Genomic DNA, 18,291 nt, shown 5'->3' with positions numbered 1-18,291 from the left:
AAAAAAATTATCCCTTTGTCTGTCTAGGCACTTGAACAGGGTGAATCCACCATTTCCGTTGTTTTTTAATCCTACATCGACGTCGCAATGCCAATATTAAAGCAACTTTTTGTTGAAATAATAGATTATCCATAATATATTATTATATTATCGGTGTGATTCATTTTACTTATTTATTTATTTATTTATTTTATCTGCTATATACACGGACATTATATAAACGGACTAGATACCACTGATTATAGCTGCGTCATATTAACGCTCATGGAGCCACTACAAGACCAAAACGCGGTGATATGCGCGCTGTAAACTGTCGCTCGTGGAGCCATGATTTTACTGCTTTACTGCCGCCGTAATTTTAGTGCTACTGCTAGCGACAATCTGTCGCTCGTGGAGCCATAGCCTTAATATAAATTTGCTTTCACAGTTTAGGAATATTTTGACAGATTGATTGTCGGAAATATACAATACAAAAATACTTACACTCTAGATATAAACTAGTATTAATAGCTCAAATAAATTTAAAGTTGCAGATTTCTTTCACTGAAAACATAATAATAATTATGAATAATGTATATATTTTAATTTTTTAATATTTTTCATTAAAAACCTTCCATTTGTAAATACTATAAATGACTATAAAATTTCAAAAATTTACTTTTGTTTTAATTGATGCAGTTTTATATTGTTTATCAACTGCATGTGAATATCTGTTTGTTTAAACATTGACTATGAGAACGTATGCTTGGTGATATAGTAATTTTCAGCAACTGAAAGTCGGTCAAAATTAAACAACGCAACAAAAAATAAATGCGAACTAAAACCGGTACAAAAAAGGAAGAAAAACAGTTTCCAGTCCAATTCACGTGAGAATACTTACGATGAGGGAGTGAAATTTCGAATAAGGAAAATTCCCCATGTGTTTTTTTGGAAAACCGTCGACAGCATAATGAATAGAGTGAAGGATGATGAGGACCTACCAGCTTTTTTAAAAACCACATTTCGTAGGCTACTAAATGACTGGGTTTTGAATATGGTAAAAGACGTCGTGATTCGATATTGATGGAAAGAAAAGATATCATACCCTGGAGACACAAGTACCTCAGACAAATAAAACATTGAGTAAGAATGATAATGTAAACCTTGTTTATACCGATGAGTCTTGGACTAACGTCGGTGCTTCAGTTAAAAAGAATTGAAGGGAAATAACAATCAAGAATCCACGAGATGCCTTCATAAAAGGGTTCTCTACTGGACTGAAAGATCCAATTCAAAGAGGTCCTCGGTTTGTTCTTCTCCATGCTGGAAGCGAAACTGGTTTTGTGACATGGGTCAAATTAACTTTCTTGATCAAAAAGGAAATCGCTGATTACCACGACGAAATGGACGGGGATCTATATCAAGAATAGTTTGAGAAGACTTTAATTCCAAACTTGCTGAAAGACAAAGAAAACGTTGTCGTTTTGGATAGCTCATACCACTCCCGCAAATTTGATTTCCCGATAAAATTGTGGAACAAAAGGCAAATCAAGGATTGGCTAATCGAAAAGAATATTTTCTTCGAGGAAGATTATCTAAAAAGTGAATTACTGTAAACTGCGGCCGCATTTAGAGACGAGTACGATAAATGCGGAAAAATATGGCGTTGAAATTTTGAGACTGCCGCCTTACCATTCCGAGCTGAACCCAATTGAGATGGTGTGGAGTCAAGTAAAAAGGTATGTGGCTTCAAACAACGTCGATTTTAAAGAAAAAACGGTAGAACGTTGATAAAAGAAGCTTACCAACGCGTATCTAAAGAGCAGTGGCATAATTATGTGAACCACGTCAAGAAAGTAGATGAAAAAATGTTTGCGGTGGACAATTTGCAAGATACCTATTGAACCGGTGATAACTAATATACGAGATAATTCAGAGAATGAGGACGATTTTAGATATGGATTGCGATTAGTATTAATTAACGAGAAATATCTCAGATTTATTGCTCATTTGTTTTTTTAGTACTGAACGTACAGTACATTTCAGTTATGATCTTGTGTATTTTATGCATGTATATATATATATATATATATATATATATATATATATATATATATATATATATATATATAGTTTTAAATCAGGTATATATGTAAAAGTATATGTTAGATTAAAATAATTTTCACAGATTATCCAAAAAAAAAAATCATTTGTTTATAGAGACATACGCCAAAACTCAAAAATACAAGAATATTTAAAACTTTCTGAAATTAAGAAAAACATTGATAATAAATCAATATCTAGTGTTTCCCCCTCGGGCCCTATAACAGCCTGTACACGTCTAGGCATTGAGGTAATTGACCTCTGGATATCAAATTGATCCAATTGGTCCCATATTTCTTGAAGAGCCGCTGTAAGTTCAGCCAAGTTGTTTGGACGGGGTACTCGTGCTCGAAGACGTCTTCCCATCATATCCCATAGATGTTCTATGGGATTGAGATCGGGACTGCAAGCTGGCTAGTTCATACGGACAATTCCCACCTCCTCTATATATTGATTGACGATTCTAGCACGGTGAGGACGCGCGTTGTCGTCCATAAAAATAAAATTAGGTCCAATGAAAGGAGCAAAAGGTACCACATGCTGATCTAAAATACTTGTTATGTATCTTGTAGCAGTCATAGAACCTCTATCTACAATAACTAAATCAGTATGAGCTTCTGAACTGATACCAGCCCAAACCATAACGGAGCCCCCCCGATAACTTATTCTTTCCGCAATATTACATTGAAAATATCGCTCTCCGTGTCTTCTCCACACCCTTTCTCGGCCGTCTGGTGACCTTAGACAAAATCTGGACTCATCTGAGAACAATACATTGCTCCAATCTGCATCATTCCAGTTTTCATGTTCTCTTGCAAAAGCAAGGCGAGCTCTGCGATGTTCTATGGATAGTAATGGAGATAGGGCTGGCCTTCTGGATAATAAATTACCTTCTACAAGTCGTCGACGAACTGTCCATCTGCTTACATCCACATTTCTCACTTCGCTCAGACGATTTGCCAGTTCAACTGAAGTTAGATGCCGATTTCTCAAACATGATGAGACCAGAAATCGATAATCTCTTTCGGATGTTACCCTTCTACGACCTGATCCTGGTCTTCTTGTGAAGTTACCGGTGTCGCTAAAACGCCAAACTGCTCTTTGAACCGAATATCGACTAACACTCAACATTTCACCTGCATAATATTGGCTACGACCATCTTGAACTAAAGTCACCGTCCTTGCAGCATCTGTCGGAGTTAGAGACATTTAGGAAGGATAATTAAATAAAAATATTACACGTTTTGAAAATAAAATCACTACACTAGTATGATTGTTGAATTAAAAACAACATTCAATAAATATCTACTTGCTTCAGACCCTTTTTGACAAAAACCTGAAATACCAGTTTGTTTTAAGAAATATAAAAACCAATATTAAAAATATTATTTTATTTCTCGTATACGAGGGTACACCTAAATTTACATACGTAATTTAATGTCTCTGAAATTATACAACTTCAAATAAATAAGACATAAGGAAAGGATCGATTTTTTTGCACCTGAGTGTATATATAGTGTGTATGTATCGTGTTGTATAGGGTAAATTACTTGCATTTTTTTTTGTATATATGTATATAAGTATTTACGAGGTATTAGATATTTTATGTATACAGGCATAGATTTATTTTTTTTTTGGTTTATTCTCTTATTTAACTCAGTTAACCAACAGTAAGACCAACACTGCATTCTAACTGTGGCTTCTACTATACCAACAGATCTGTTTACATGCCATCAACTGTGATGCGCCGAGACTAGTGCGCCACCCTTTTTAACTCATTCTGAGGTCATATTTAGGTTAAATTACGCAAAGGCGAAAGATGTATCTAAAAAGACGTCGATCTGGCCTCAGATTCTTTAATCTGATATCCTGTGGATTTCAGAATCTATATTAGGAGACCATAAAGGAACGTATATAAAATAATTATTAAACATAAGTAAAACAATTACTATTTTAATGGGAATAAGCCACAATTAAAGTCACGTTAACCTTTAATTGTGGCTTATTCCCGTTAAAATAGTAATTACTTTAAAATGTCACAAGAAAATAGCTTCAGAATAAGTAAAACAATCATTAAAAACAATTTTTTTATTATACAAATCACAGTGATAGACAACAATAAACACGATCAAAACTTTTTTGTAAAACAACTTATCAAGAAATAAAACATTATTAAATACATAAGTAGTTAATCCATATAAATTTAAAATGTTCAACAAATTATTAAAGATTATAAAGGCACAAATGTTTCAAAATTTAAAAGATTTCTGTCTTAGCCCTTCTAGAACATCTTTAAGAAGGTCATAAAATATTTTTTTGAATTCCAAAGATATAACCCTCGTCCGTTTTTATAAACAAAAGATTTTACGGGAAACCATCGAGATTAAAAAGCGTCCCGATTGCCTCAATCGCATGTGATAACCTTCAACATTGAAACCTCTCTTCAATGGCCATAAAACAGTGTAATTTTCTTCCATTATACGTTGGAGAGTCACGCAACCAATCACGGTACAGAAGTACCAGATCGATAGTGAAATGACTTGTACCAGAAAGTGTAACAATGAAGTGATCTATGAGACTGAGACCCCATGGCAGGTCCTGAAGAAGATCCCTGGCGAAGTCAAATTCGACGTGTTTAAGATATTACATCATTGGAGTCGTAGTGGTAAGTACGGTATTGTGAAAGACATTAGCAATGACAGACGTCGAGTTATGATACCTCACAAATTACAATGCTCTACATCAGTCCTGACAGCGTAATAATTTTTAGTCGATGGGAACACTACGTTAAGTACGTTTGTTGATGGTATGGTACTTTGAGAACCATTTACTACTGATATATCGAGAGTCGTCTGGTCTTGACAGCTGAACTGGTTCTGACATGCTCTTTCAGTTTAGATTTTTTTACAGATATTTTTTTTCAGGATTTTTCAAAATACAATTTGAACAAAACACTTTGCGAACAAACAGTTCGCAAAGTGATACATCATTAACAAAGGTACTTAATGTAGTCTTCATACGCTCCAAATCACAACAAAAGAGATAATAATAATAACAGGTCGACAAAATTTGAGCAATATTCGGATCCAGCAATATACCCGTAGTATACAAATAATGGCATACGCTGATGATATCGTCATAATTGGAAGAACCCAAAATGAAGCAGTGGAGGCTTTCACACGTATCAAAAATGCCGCAGAAAACATCGGACTTCTGATTAACATCCAGAAAACTAAATATATGCCGGCCATATCAAGAATTCCACAAAATAACTTAGAGGTGCAACACGAAACGATAGAAATGGTAGAAGAATTCTGCTACTTAGGATCACTGGTAGACTACAAAAATAACACTTCCAACGAGATAAAAAAAAGAATATGCGTGGCCAACCGCTGTTATTTTGGCCTGGGCCCTCAACTAAGAGCGAGAAGTATGTCAATAGCAACAAAGTGCAAACTTTATAAAACAATAATACGCCCAGTGCTCACATACGGATCGGAAACATGGGCAATGACGACCCGAGATGAAGAGTTACTGCGAGTCTTTGAAAGAAAAGTATTGAGGACCATATATGGCGGAGTAAACGAACAGGGTCTGTGGAGAAGGCGATATAACTTTGAACTCTATAGACTTTTTGCTGATGCAGATATTGTGAAGACCATCAAAATAAACCGCCTAAGGTGGGTGGGCCACGTTATGCAAATGGATGAGAGTGATCCCACTAAAATAACTATGCTAAACAGGCCGGTCGGAAGAAGAAGAAGGGGGCGACCTAAACTCAGATATCTGGACGATGTACAGGAAGATCTGAGGGAGATTGGAGTGAGGGGCTGGAGAAGACAGACACTCGATAGGGAAGGATGGAAGAATGTTTTGAAGCAGGCCAAGGATCACGAAGGGCTGTAGCGCCAACTGATGATGATGATTCGGATCCAGAGATCCGAAGAAAAAAACCTACAAACCTTATTTTACCTAGAAACCATTCTTTTAAGTTTACAAGCAAGCAAACCCACTTATTCCTGGAATCCCTAGCTTGTTGTAACATATCAAAATAAAATCATATACAGTAATTATGTTTACTGATACAAACTCCTACAAACCACCTCTTTTAATCCTGAAGCAGGAAAGCCCACCCATAGACATAATATAAGATAGACTGAATGATACAGTACAGCCACGTTCCCCCAGTCCAACAGAGAAAACTGACGCAAAGCAGCATCTTGCATCTCCTTCTGAAGGGCTAGATTTATCGACCACGTGACCTTCTCATTGGTCATTTAGGTCACGTGGTCGATAAACCGTGCAAATGTCTATGAGCCCAACTAACCTAAGAATCCATAAGATTAATTGCTAATTTTTTGTATTATAAGGAAATCACGTACAGCAAGTTAGTTTATTCACCAAACCAATTCCCTCCTAACCAACCAATTCCTATCAACCACATTTCTCAACAAGCAGGCAAACCCACCTAACCCACGAGATTTTTTTTTTGTTATATCCATCCATTTGAGCAAATTCAACAGCATTTGAAAGAGGCATATTATACTTTAAGGTGTTATGCATATTATCAAAGAATATAGACATATACGTCTATATTTTTTGGTATTATTTTGGGATATAAAAAATGAACGGATCTGCATAACCTCAAAAATGGAAAAAATGCTAGTTTTTCTAGGTCTCAGGTTTGTCGGTCTGTGTAATTGAAGTAAAAGTAATCAGAAACTTTTATGATAGAACATCAAATTATTGTTTGCACTTGTGTGTATGGGTTAATTAAAATAATTTATATTAAATTTTGGTATAAAATTGTAAATACCAATAAAATCTAATATTTCTTTTAAAACTTCGAAATATCTACATCGTTGTTAGTAAATTCCAATTCTCTATTTGTAATAGAATACACAGTATATGGTTTTTTAAGAATCTGGTGAATCCCATGGAAACAGTTGACCTTGATACCCCTTTTTTCATATTCCAAATACTTCTTAACGAAGAACTTGTTCAATTCATGTATGTGGGGATGTTCTAAATACTCTGTCACATCCATCCATTTGGATTCCAAGATTTCTCTATCACATTTTTCTATATCTACCGTAACTGCCTTTAGGTGAACGGTTATGTAGATGTCTGAACATGCAAACATACCCCCATGACCGTGCCTCAGAGCTAACACTGACTCAAACTTAGTTTTTATGTTGGTTTCTTCATATACTTCACGTATGGCAGCATCAACAATATTTTCACCTAAAACAACATCAGATAATTTAACGGGAATTTCTTATAAATGTCTAAATTAAACAAAACGATATTAAATTAGAGCAAACATTGCTAAATGTGCGAAATTAAATTGCCTACAAGACAATATTGATTGAAAATTGAAAAAATAATTATTATTATTGCAAAATTAGCAAAACAAATTAAAAAAGCAAAAAAATCCTGTACAGATTTTTGGTAAATCGATTTTTTCCCTACGAGGGAGGTGGTTTTAGAGGGAAACTGGAGGGTAGGAGGAGTAAACTTTTTGCATATTTTTTGGGGTCCTAAAATTAGCATTCTCAGAAAAATTTAACTTATTCATATGATTTTTAGAGGTTCAGTGCCATTTTCATCTCTGACGAGAGGAGTATAAATAAATTAATTTATGCAAAACAAGAAAGTTTTGTAAAAACTACAAAAAATAAAGCCGAAATAAAGGTAAAACGAACATGAAACTCTTAATAATAATTTACCTGGTTCCACGTAACCTCCCGGCAGTTTGTAATGAGGTAAACTATGAGGATAGTATCTTTCCTTAACTACCAACACTTGGTTTTCATCATTGATAACCACAGCTCCAACACCTACCATAGTATGAGCATAATGTGGAATGTTATTACTTTCTGATTTAGGCAACCAACATACCATCATAACATACTCTTCATGGGCATGATGAAACTTAAAGCCATTCTAAAAATATGTTAAAACCAATTACTGGCATAAAACTCATGTTTTGGTGAAACATAATCACATGAAATACTTTTTATTGATTAATAACGCAGCAGAATTTATAAAGTGCTATATATTTGATTTTGTTACCTAGCAACAGATGACTAACAAGTGTATAATTATGGTGTTCACTATGGTTAATTATTTTTCAGTCACCATTTTCCTAGAATTTTTATAAGGTGATCATTGGTTGTCTGGATCGAACCCACTTTGGTGTTAAAATTCCCAATCATAATTGTCATTTCTCCTCCTGGTATTCTTGATATTTCCTTCTTCAACTCTGAATTGAATTTGTAGCTTTACTCCTCTGAAAACCCACTAGTCAGGGCATACTGTATTATATTGACTTTTAAAAGTTTGATAGTGAGCTTGATTGATATGATTCTGCTATTCATACATGGCAGCCACAATAAGTATTTTATAACAGATTTACCACAACTAAATATAAAACAATGCCAAATAACTAATTTGTATATAAATATACTTTTTCTTGAGGTGAGCACTAAGTATATAAATTTACTTGAAAAAAGCTAATTAGATTAAAATATATGTATAGTTAACAACCTTACATTTTTTCAAACTATAAAATAATGCAATTTGCCTTTACCTTGGCCAAAATTGGTACCCAATCAGACTGACTAAGGTGGACTTTGAACCAAATTCCTCTATTTCCATTTTCAGTCCAAGCTTTTAGTGAATCTAAATCAGAAAAGATAATAACTTTTAAAATAAGATAAATAAATCGATTATGTACCTATAGTCTTTACCTTTAAGTTTTTGTGGAAATTCCTGATCTTCACATTGTTCATTTTTTGAATCTACAGTAATACCTTTGAATCTATCTACTTTGCCCTCAAAAAGTTTGCTTAAATTTGAAGAAGTCATAGTGTGGCTAGATGCACTAAAATTAAAATATCCTAAAATATATTATACTGAAATCTGGTTAAACTCAATCTCAAAATAGTATCTAATTAAAAGGTATAAATAGGGATTTTGTTAGTGTTTAAAATAGGAGATACAAAACATGCAATTTTTTTTTTAATATCTGAACTACGCTTTACGTTTTTGCAAAAACTTACGTCCGATAAAAACCCATTTTATTGATTTTCCGAAGTCTTTGATCATGTTTGCTGATTAAATATACCCTATGGAATGAAAATTTTGATCTGCTTACTAGCAAACAAAATGAATTAAATATAAGTGACATGTAAATTATAATTCTTTATCATTTTCTAATGAAATAAATTACTATGAATGTTACAGAATAAGTGCCTTTATATTTTTAAATTTCATATTAGATAATCAACACCAACCTTAACAATAATAAATTATAACATTATCATCAAATCAAAACATGTATTTTTGACTTTGAACTCGTAGCACATATGATTTTGACACGGAACAAAGCATGGTAAAGTATACAAATTTTAAGTTCATAAATTGCATCGAGTTCGATAATAAATTGTTATCTAAAAAAATTTTCATAAAATTTCCTTATTAGGTAATTGTTATATAATCTAATACTATTTGTGATGACCCTAGAGTGATACCAAATACCAAAGAATATAGTATAAAGCGTCTATATTCTTTGGTTAAGGCACATTATAATTTGTAATTAAAATATATTTATAACTGTTGACCAATATAACATTGAGTATACTACGATTGTAGTCATGATAAATTTTCAATTCAATTCTCTTTGATTTATTTATTAAAATTGAAAGTATTTAAAAATTGATAATTTGTCGCACAGAACAATTGTTTGATCTGCTATTTGAATCAGAGAAATCAGAGTACATAGCTCTCAGTAAGGTAAGTCCCATAGAAAGATTTGGGAGAGAGTTTCTAGCGCCAAATGCGGACGGGCCAAAACTAATTTCATTTGAGGGCAAATTTAAAACGGTTCTAAATTTTAAGCGGCAAATTAAAAAAATATGCTTTGAATTTTAGGCGGCAAAATTCAAAATTATACTTTGAATGGAAAATAAATATAAAATAAAAATTTGCAATTTGCAAAGACAAGGATTACAATGTTGCCGTTAACACTTTTTTTCGGTGGATACTCAAAATTCTTTAGAAATAAGTTATTGTAAATTTAAGTTGTGGTTGTGAATTTACAAGAATTTACTACAATCTTTGTTTTTTGGAAGGGTAAATTTGCGAAACTAGTGAAACCATGGCAACAGCACTTACATCAACGTCATACGCCTCTTGCTATGTCACACGTCATACCTCCACCGTAGTCATAACCATAGTATATACCCCCCCTTTTTATGTACTATGGTCATAACTCGATGACCGTAGTGCATTGTGACTAGTAGCGCCGTCGATATTACGAACGGCTGGGCCCATACAATTCACTCTCCCCACATGTCCTATTCCATTTACACTACTATTTGTGGTATATACTGTGATTTGAATAATATTTTAAATCATCGAGTTGAATCTAGATATAGAATTTAGATAGATTCTACTCTTAACTCTAACTCGATGTCTTAACTCCATGCTTTAAATAGAGGCAGACAATTGACAGTGGACAAGTGACAATATAGCAACTCCCCTCCGTTACAAAGTTCTTCGACCTTCGTTTCCTCTTGTTTTGGATTAAAAAACCCAAATAAAAACACGTAGTGTTTTGTGTGTAAGAGAGACGAGAATTGATGTTTTCCGTCTCTGTGAATGTTTGGAATTTCATGTGGGCTGCGACATGAAATTGCTGTGGTAGGGAATGGTGTTGACGTTTAAAGTTCTTACTGCAACAGTGTGGATTATTTATGATTAAACGTCCCAATGGGCGAATTTTTGTGAAATAACAGAACTAACAGGCATTACTTATCAACAATGAAGCTCAGCACTCAGGAAAAACGGGAATTGGATAAATTTACAAAATTTTTGGCTTTAAAATGTACCCAGATCATTGTACAGTCCAGACTTGGAGAAAAAGTAACAACAAACTGCAGATCACAAACCACAAGTACCGATTGGGTAAGAACGCTCTTTAAATTGTTATTCGGACTTTAAATTGTTATTATAATAGTCTTAACTAACATTTTTTTTTATAGTTTAACTTGAACATCAGTGATCTTCCGGAAGTCCTTGCGGAAACGAAAAGAGTTCTAAACGGCGAAATCCTATCCTCAAATTTACCCTTATGTGTCGAAATCTCTTTGCGTACCGTGGAGGGTGACCATATGGTTCTCGAAAATTGGTGTCTGGGCATGTTGCCCGAACAACAGTGTGATCCTACCACAAGAATAGTGCATACAATCTATAATCGTATGGGGACTCTTCTAAAATCGCTAGTGTCGATAACGCGAGTTGTTCCTGCTTATAAACTGTCTCGAAGGCAAGGGCCTGACTCATTTGTTATATGTTATCGTATATTTTTAGGTAAGTACAGCATTTATCGTATAATAATTAAATAATTAAAGTATGTGTTGATCTTTTTGTATTTTTATTGCTGAAGTTGTCCCAGTAACAATCTATATCATTTAGGGATATGCCTTAATGGGAATTACTAAAGACTTAGCCAGAGTTTTCTGTTAGACTCAGCATATTATTGTAATCTCATCCCACGTCCCACATGTATACTGTGTTCTTAATGTGTTTCAACCTAATAATCAAATCTATTCTGCTGTATTCACTATCCAGTCATCTGTTACAAATGTTCCTTGCTTGGGTTATTACTAGTTAGTGGATTAAAGTTAATATATAAGATGGATCTTTTTTATCTTCTATTGTGAGCTTCTCTGGATGTGTTGGGGCACTATCCAACACCAAAGCTAGAGAACATGTGTGTTCTCTACATGTGTTAAATATTGAACATTTCCATTTCAAATGAGACCTGGCAATGCTGAATAACATACAGTTTTAAGCTTGTCATTTTGTAATATTTAAAGTCAAATAAAGTTTGTTTTTGTGAATATAATTGTGCTAAATTAATAGGCCTGAAGTGGCAACATACCTATTAGTGTATTCATAATATATCAATTAGTCATTATCTATTCAAATTTCTGAATGGACACATTTAAATTTTTTTATTGTTGTCTGGAAGCTTGTCCCACTTCCTTGTAGATTACTTAATTTTAAATTCATATTTTTTTAATTAAATAGATCTTCCTCCTATGCATATCATTTCTGTCATGCATTCGTTGGTCCTCTTTCTGTTTAACTACCCAAAATTCAGTTCCATACATTATAGCTGGTCTTACGAAAGTTTTATAACACACTTGCTTCCTTTCACTCCATCCAACCCACCCTATTTCTGCTGTATGCATCTCCATCTGTTTCCTCATTTCACCATTCAAAGTTATCATTATATTTGTAGTAACTCTATCTTTAAATGAACATTCTGAGTACTCTGGGGATAAAACATCAAATAATGTATTTCCAATGTATTAATTTCAAAAATATATTCAATATATAGAGCTAGGTACTTGGAATAAAGATTTTTCTTAAAGTTGTAGTAATTTTTGTACAAAATGAAAAAACTTGCAATGGCTGTTTTTCTGGTTTATAAGTCATGGTCTGGAATTATCTTTTCATGTCACATTTTGTCTATAATTTCAACAGAAACTGTTAAGATGAGATGCCCCTATTTAATTAGATTAGATTATGTGCAGTTGTTAAGCCTCACCTCATTTCAATCTATACAGATCTTTTATGTATACTTTAATCTAGTTGAACTCTACGATGTCAATACTTCTGATGGAGTTGATAAGCTTTCTAGGTGACTTGTTTCCTATGTCAGAGGGTGCTAGAGGAAAGGAGATTCCTCCTCTCCTAGGAATTTTAGTTATTTGCAGAACAGTGCTACGCAGTTGCATAGTATAAAAAAAGGTTCTGCCATTTCTTTTTTATTGTTACAGAAACTACAGTTCTCACTGATTTGACGTTTTTTTTTTAAGATGATTATCTCAGAAAGCACTGACCAATGAGAAGGCCAGTGATCATTTTGATATCTTTTACACATTTCGAGAAGGCAGTTTGTTGCAGTAGGCGTCACTTTTATGAGCCTTTTGCCTGCCTTTGTCCTGCTGTGATAACCAATGTAATCTTAGTTGATTGAGTTCCCAGGCCCAGAATTCCTCTCTGATGTCAGCTTCCTTATTTCCTGCAATTCTCTTGTGACCTGTCACCCACATCAAAGTTACTTTGTTCTGGAGGGATTGTCAACAGTCCCAAACCATCTCTGACTCACAAGTAAATGACTTTAGAGCCTTTAAGGTGGCTTAGTTGTCTGATAAAATAAATATTTTTGCCCTAAGAGTGTCTCGGTTGATATATTCCTGGGCACTAATGTCTATAGCATGTATTTCTGCCTGAAATTAGGCAGTTTCCAAGAGATTTGGATAGGCTGCAATTGGGCCTAGTGTCTCCCATTTGGTGGTTTTATGCCATTCATAATTGGAGCCTGTAAATTGTATTTACGTCTCCTTGTAAAAGATAACACAGTCATTTTGCTGGGGTTGACATAAACCCTCCTTGGACAACCAACTTTTAATTTTGTTAAGAGCAGTTTGCATGAACTAGAAATAGTCTAGTCATGCTTCCCCCTAATTGTAAAGAGATGCCCCTATACTTCTATATGGAAATTATTGACAGCACAGGACAGTTTGTATAAAACTCCTTTAGCTGGTAAATTGGTAAATTCTTTTATGGCTTCGACTTTATCAACCAGTACTCTTAAATCCTGCATAAGTCAGTTACTATAATTGTGAAAGTGTATAATAATATAGGAAATATAACGACATTACAAAAATTATATTATTCCTTGAAGTATATTTAAATATTGGACAAAAATCTTTTGTTTTGATCTCAATTTTGTTTTTGTTAAGTTATATTTATAAATTTGGTGTCAAGTATACCACTTTCTAAAGTAGATAAAATTTAAAAGAATCTATCAATTGTTTTATTTTTTTTTATCTGAAGGTAATTCATTTTTAATCTTATTTCAATCATACAGATTACAAGTATCTGAGTATTTGTTTGTAACAACAAATACATTACCACATTTTACCTTATGTTATGGTACAATGGTGTTATAAATTAATTCTTTATTTATGTCAACAGACCTTGTAGGATTTAAAAATTACAATCCTAAATTATACAATAATTTCATAATTCTAAAAACAATACAATAATATAAACTGCAAAATTATGAGATATTTACTTATATTTTTACTACTAAAATAAAATTACTACAACTTTAAAACACAGATTTATTCCAATTATCCAGCTTTATATATTATTATATTTAATATACTTAATCTGGAAATGAATGACAATTTTAAGATTAGAAATACATTATTTGGTCTTTTGACTTCCAGTTAAAATATATATACATATATCCAGTTTCTTTCCAATGGAGATTGTCAGATCAGCATTTCTACAAATGAAGCCATGAAGCATATTATTATATGGAGCTGAGACTTGGCCATTAAAAAAATGAAATTTAAAAAGAATTGAGACTGTTGGCAGAAGGCAGAATTCTTGGTTGAAGAATCTATGTGATTGGTATTAATCCAGATCAATTGATTTGTTTAGATTAGCAAGTTGAAAAATAAAAATAGCCATTATGGTTACCACAGAAGACGGCTTCTAAGAAGAAGCAGTTTCTTTCTTTTCTTGACTCAAACTGTCATGTTCTAAAGACTCAACACACACGTTATTCTTTTTTCATATAATTTTATTAATTTCCCATTTTCTTTTCTTATAATATCCTTACCATAGTTACCATGGTGTCAAAACTACAAAAAAATGCATTATACAGAAAAATTAACCTTGGAATTGTTAATTTAATGATAATAATGCAATAAATTTGGAGTTTTATGTCTAACAATGCAATTAAAGTTGTGTAAGTTTATTAACGAATTTAATGCTCTCATAAATACAATTGAAAACCTTTACTATTGTTTATTATACATGGTGACAATTTGAAAATTTCCCACTTGGTGTCTTAAAATGTGCTATATTGCCAATGCCTTTTAGTTTAGTAAATAATGTTCATGGTGATCTGAAATGATTTAAAAAAAGCTTTAGTTTTGGAAGAAGAGGTCTCTCAAATAATAAAGTCTCTTAGTAATTCTAATTATAGGGACATTCACGAAAAAGAAACTTACGGCTGATTACGGCTCCAACGAATCTTTTGTAATTTTTGATGGTAGGGGGTATCCAGCCAAGAGTCTTCTCCAGTTCCGCACAAAAGCTACCCCACATGTCTTTCTTTGGATTCCACCGTGGACGAGGGATGGATGTGATTATAGGAATCTGGGTTCCTGCCTCTATGATCACTGGGCGGTGTTGGCTGTATGGGAAGTCGTCCATTACTTTTCGAGAGACTGCTAGAGGTTGCCCGTTTTTATTAGTAGAGTCAAAACATAGATCAGAATTGTACTCCTTCCATGCAGCTGACATGAATGTAGGTCGGTCTTTAGTATCAAACTTAAGTGATAGATGTTCGTCCTCCGCCCATTTCACTAATGCATTCCCATTGCTGTTGCATTGTTTATATTTCCACTGATTATGGTGACTGTTGTAGTCCCCCACGTGTAAGGACGGGTGCGGATGTGTGTGGATGACATGAGCTGGCCAGGATATAGCTGGTGGTTTGTAGGTGTTAGTAACGGTGATGCTTCCAATTTTTACAACATTGTTAATTTCATCATTAGTACACGTGAAAACAAGGACGGCGTTTCCTATGTTTTGTTTAACGTATGTTGCTGTGCTTTATGATCGATGGTACGTGGCACCCAGTAGTTCGAAGCCAGTTATTTTTCCCCTTTTTCGCAGTTGTTTTTCCGTTTCGCAGTGTGTTTCCTGTAGAGCGACCAGCTCGATGTCATTATCTTTTAGAAATTTTGATAAGACTGGCTCTTTGAATAGCATATGCTTTCTACATTTAAGTGACAAATTAGGATCATAGGTTCAAGTTTTCTAGTCGTTGGGTCCTGTGAAGGGCCATTTGTATTATTGTTAATTTGCCTTCTGATAACGTTTACTGGCATTGTTTGCAATGTGTCTTTGGTCAGGAAATCCTGAGATTATCTGACAACCACTATTTGATAATTTGATATAATATTTATATTTGATAATTTGTTCTGTTGGGCCAAATACCGATTCCAAAAGCTAGTTTGACCTTCCTAGCAACATCCAAAAAAGGTTGCCCATGGTACAACATCAATAGAACTGTTCAGATCAGCCGAATCTAATAGAATAGCCATTAACCAGAATAAGCAACTAACATAATTCATATTTCTTCCGCTTGTTTCTATTTCTATACACATATTTCTATTTTATCTTCCAATGTCACATATTTTCTGCTACCGTTTGCCTTTTCGTATTATAATAACCTGTTTTATAAAATGCGTTGTGTTCACCTTTCTGTTTCCTGTTTTTCGTATAATATAAAAATGCATATGTTAATAATTGAATAGTCATGAAGTCCATAATAATTGTTACAATATTGTTATATAATAATTTTTTGCCTGGAACCAGTTAATTATCATTTTAAATGGACGTGGTATGTAGTAAACAATGATAATTACTATTTACGAAACCAAATTAATCGGCGCCAGCAATATTGGATGTGTGTTACGTGTTAGGTGGATATTTTTTTGTATTTTCATATTTTAAATTCGTTGCTATTTTTAACACACAAGCGCCTAGGGAAAAAACCCGCGAGAAGGTTCGGCGGTAATGTATCTAACCCTGAACTGTGACGAGGCTGAAGGCTGCGGCATTTTGCTGTAAGCAGTATGCAAAAATACTTTCTCCCCGGATATAACATCATTGACAAGGAAGTCACGCGTTAGGGACGAATATTTTATTCAGAAAGCATATGTGTTAAAGGATATTTTTATTTTATGCGATAAGTCTGTCATAAATTATTTTTGACTCTACCTAGATAAACAGATTGTTCATACGTTTGCCTTCGGACTTAAAAAAATAGCTACAGATCGTAATAATAATGATTTGTAGATTTTAAGGGTATATCATCTTCAAGTCCTTTCATTTCTTATGGAATGTTTTCCGTTCTTACTGTCAGCTCTTTGATTCGCTTATTGCGGTGAATCACACCACCTTCTTTTTATTATAATTACTTTCGTTACAATTTTCTTCCACTTATTTCGATATATGCATAGGTGTCTCCAGTTTCTCACTTTCAGAATTTTGATATCGCTCATGACATGGCCCTTCCATCTTCTCTAGGTCTTCCCATTGATCTTTCAGTTTCTGCCTTCCATCTGGTGTCCCTTTTAATCAGTAGGTCGTTTTCGCTTCATTCTATGTGTCCTAGCCATCTCAGTCTCTGCCTAAGTATATCTTCTTTCATTATGTCTCCTATTTTATTGTTCATTCTTCTTCTCTTTCTCCGTTTTCCATTCTTATCGAGACCATGAATCTTCTATAATTCTTCTGAGGATTTTCCTTTCGAATATTCTTAATCTTTTTTCAACTTTATCGTTGACCTTGACTCTTTGTTTTGAAATCTTTTCACCGACACATTTTTGATTTTTTAAATTTAAAATTTTGTCTGACGTTAATTTGTAAAAGACATCAGTTTAATCCCCATTGAAGATATCGTCATCCTTGTATGGTTGCCTTAGTTGTGGCCATGTAAGCAATCACCTGTCACTTTCTCGTCCACACATTTTGCCTCTCCAACAATTTTCGCGAAGAAAATTGAGAGCCGGGCTTTAAACCGATTTAGCCAGCCGTTAGAGCATGTGAAATCTTCACCAAACAGTTTTCCGAACTCTGTAGCTTTATCCTTTAAAAGTGGTCCGGACTCAGGAACATCAGAACTGCGACACTGCTGGAACCATTGGAATAAAGCTTAATCTACATCACTACGAATGCACGTCATAATCTTTTAACATTTTCTCCCTTCTCATTAAAGAGTTTTAACCTTTTGTTCTTGTTTTTTAGCATTGAGTCGACATTCGAATTAACAAGTCCAAATTGCCGACATACATCAGCAATTTTTCGACCACTTTCAAATACTCTTATAACACGCACTTTATCTTTAATAGGCAAAGCCTTCCTTTTAGTACTACAACTTGCCATATTAAAGAATAAAAAGTTAAAAGGAAAAAGACAGTTAAGATTCAATTTCACGTATAGTGCGTCTGTATATCCGCTTATACTTATTTCACCCTAAAGGGGATCCCCAGAACGGTTATTCACAGACGCTCTGAACATGAAAATAAATCTTTCCTGTCT

At 33.8% G+C, this 18,291-nt stretch overlaps 2 protein-coding genes across 5 annotated transcripts in view; one reads left to right on the top strand and one right to left on the bottom strand.

Annotated features, from left to right (window-relative positions):
* Positions 1–4,155: 4,155 nt before the first annotated feature.
* Positions 4,156–9,572, bottom strand: LOC140436401 (uncharacterized). 3 transcript variants are annotated; one of them, XM_072525167.1, is made up of 5 exons: positions 9,381–9,572; positions 8,835–8,968; positions 8,675–8,766; positions 7,812–8,028; positions 4,156–7,326 (listed from the first exon to the last, which is right to left on the bottom strand). In XM_072525167.1, the coding sequence occupies exons 2-5, from the start codon at positions 8,950–8,952 to the stop codon at positions 6,920–6,922; spliced, it is 834 nt and encodes a 277-aa protein (XP_072381268.1). In that variant the 5' UTR covers positions 8,953–8,968; positions 9,381–9,572; the 3' UTR covers positions 4,156–6,919. The 3 variants fall into 3 exon arrangements, with proteins under 3 accessions (XP_072381268.1, XP_072381267.1, XP_072381265.1); XM_072525166.1 differs by lacking the exon at positions 9,381–9,572 and adding an exon at positions 9,147–9,374 and having other exon boundaries at positions 8,835–8,984; XM_072525164.1 differs by lacking the exon at positions 9,381–9,572 and adding an exon at positions 9,147–9,374.
* A 1,081-nt stretch (positions 9,573–10,653) lies between these two features.
* Positions 10,654–18,291, top strand: part of Atg13 (Autophagy-related 13) — a 43,522-nt gene continuing 35,884 nt past the window's right edge. Inside the window, exons 1-2 of one of the 2 annotated variants that reach the window (XM_072525163.1) lie at positions 10,654–11,052; positions 11,130–11,457. In XM_072525163.1, coding sequence (XP_072381264.1) covers positions 10,909–11,052; positions 11,130–11,457 — 472 coding nt within the window. In that variant the 5' untranslated portion in view covers positions 10,654–10,908. The remainder of the gene's footprint in view (positions 11,053–11,129; positions 11,458–18,291) is intronic. The other variant, XM_072525162.1, reaches the window with a different exon arrangement.

Source organism: Diabrotica undecimpunctata, chromosome 3 (genome assembly GCF_040954645.1).
Source record: "Diabrotica undecimpunctata isolate CICGRU chromosome 3, icDiaUnde3, whole genome shotgun sequence".
Lineage (NCBI taxonomy): Eukaryota > Metazoa > Arthropoda > Insecta > Coleoptera > Chrysomelidae > Diabrotica > Diabrotica undecimpunctata.
The sequence above is the reverse complement of the archived record's forward strand: the minus strand, read 5'-3'. Positions and strand labels throughout refer to the sequence as shown.

Bases quoted from the DNA above. Each gene is read 5' to 3' on its own strand.
- LOC140436401 (XM_072525164.1), bottom strand. From the start codon at position 9,274: ATGTCACTTATATTTAATTCATTTTGTTTGCTAGTAAGCAGATCAAAA. The intron at 8,767-8,834 runs GTAAAGACTATA...TTTCTGATTTAG, and splicing joins ATTTCCACAAAAACTTAAAG to ATTCACTAAAAGCTTGGACT. The intron at 7,327-7,811 runs GTAAATTATTAT...ATGTTGTTTTAG, and splicing joins GGGAGGTTACGTGGAACCAG to GTGAAAATATTGTTGATGCT.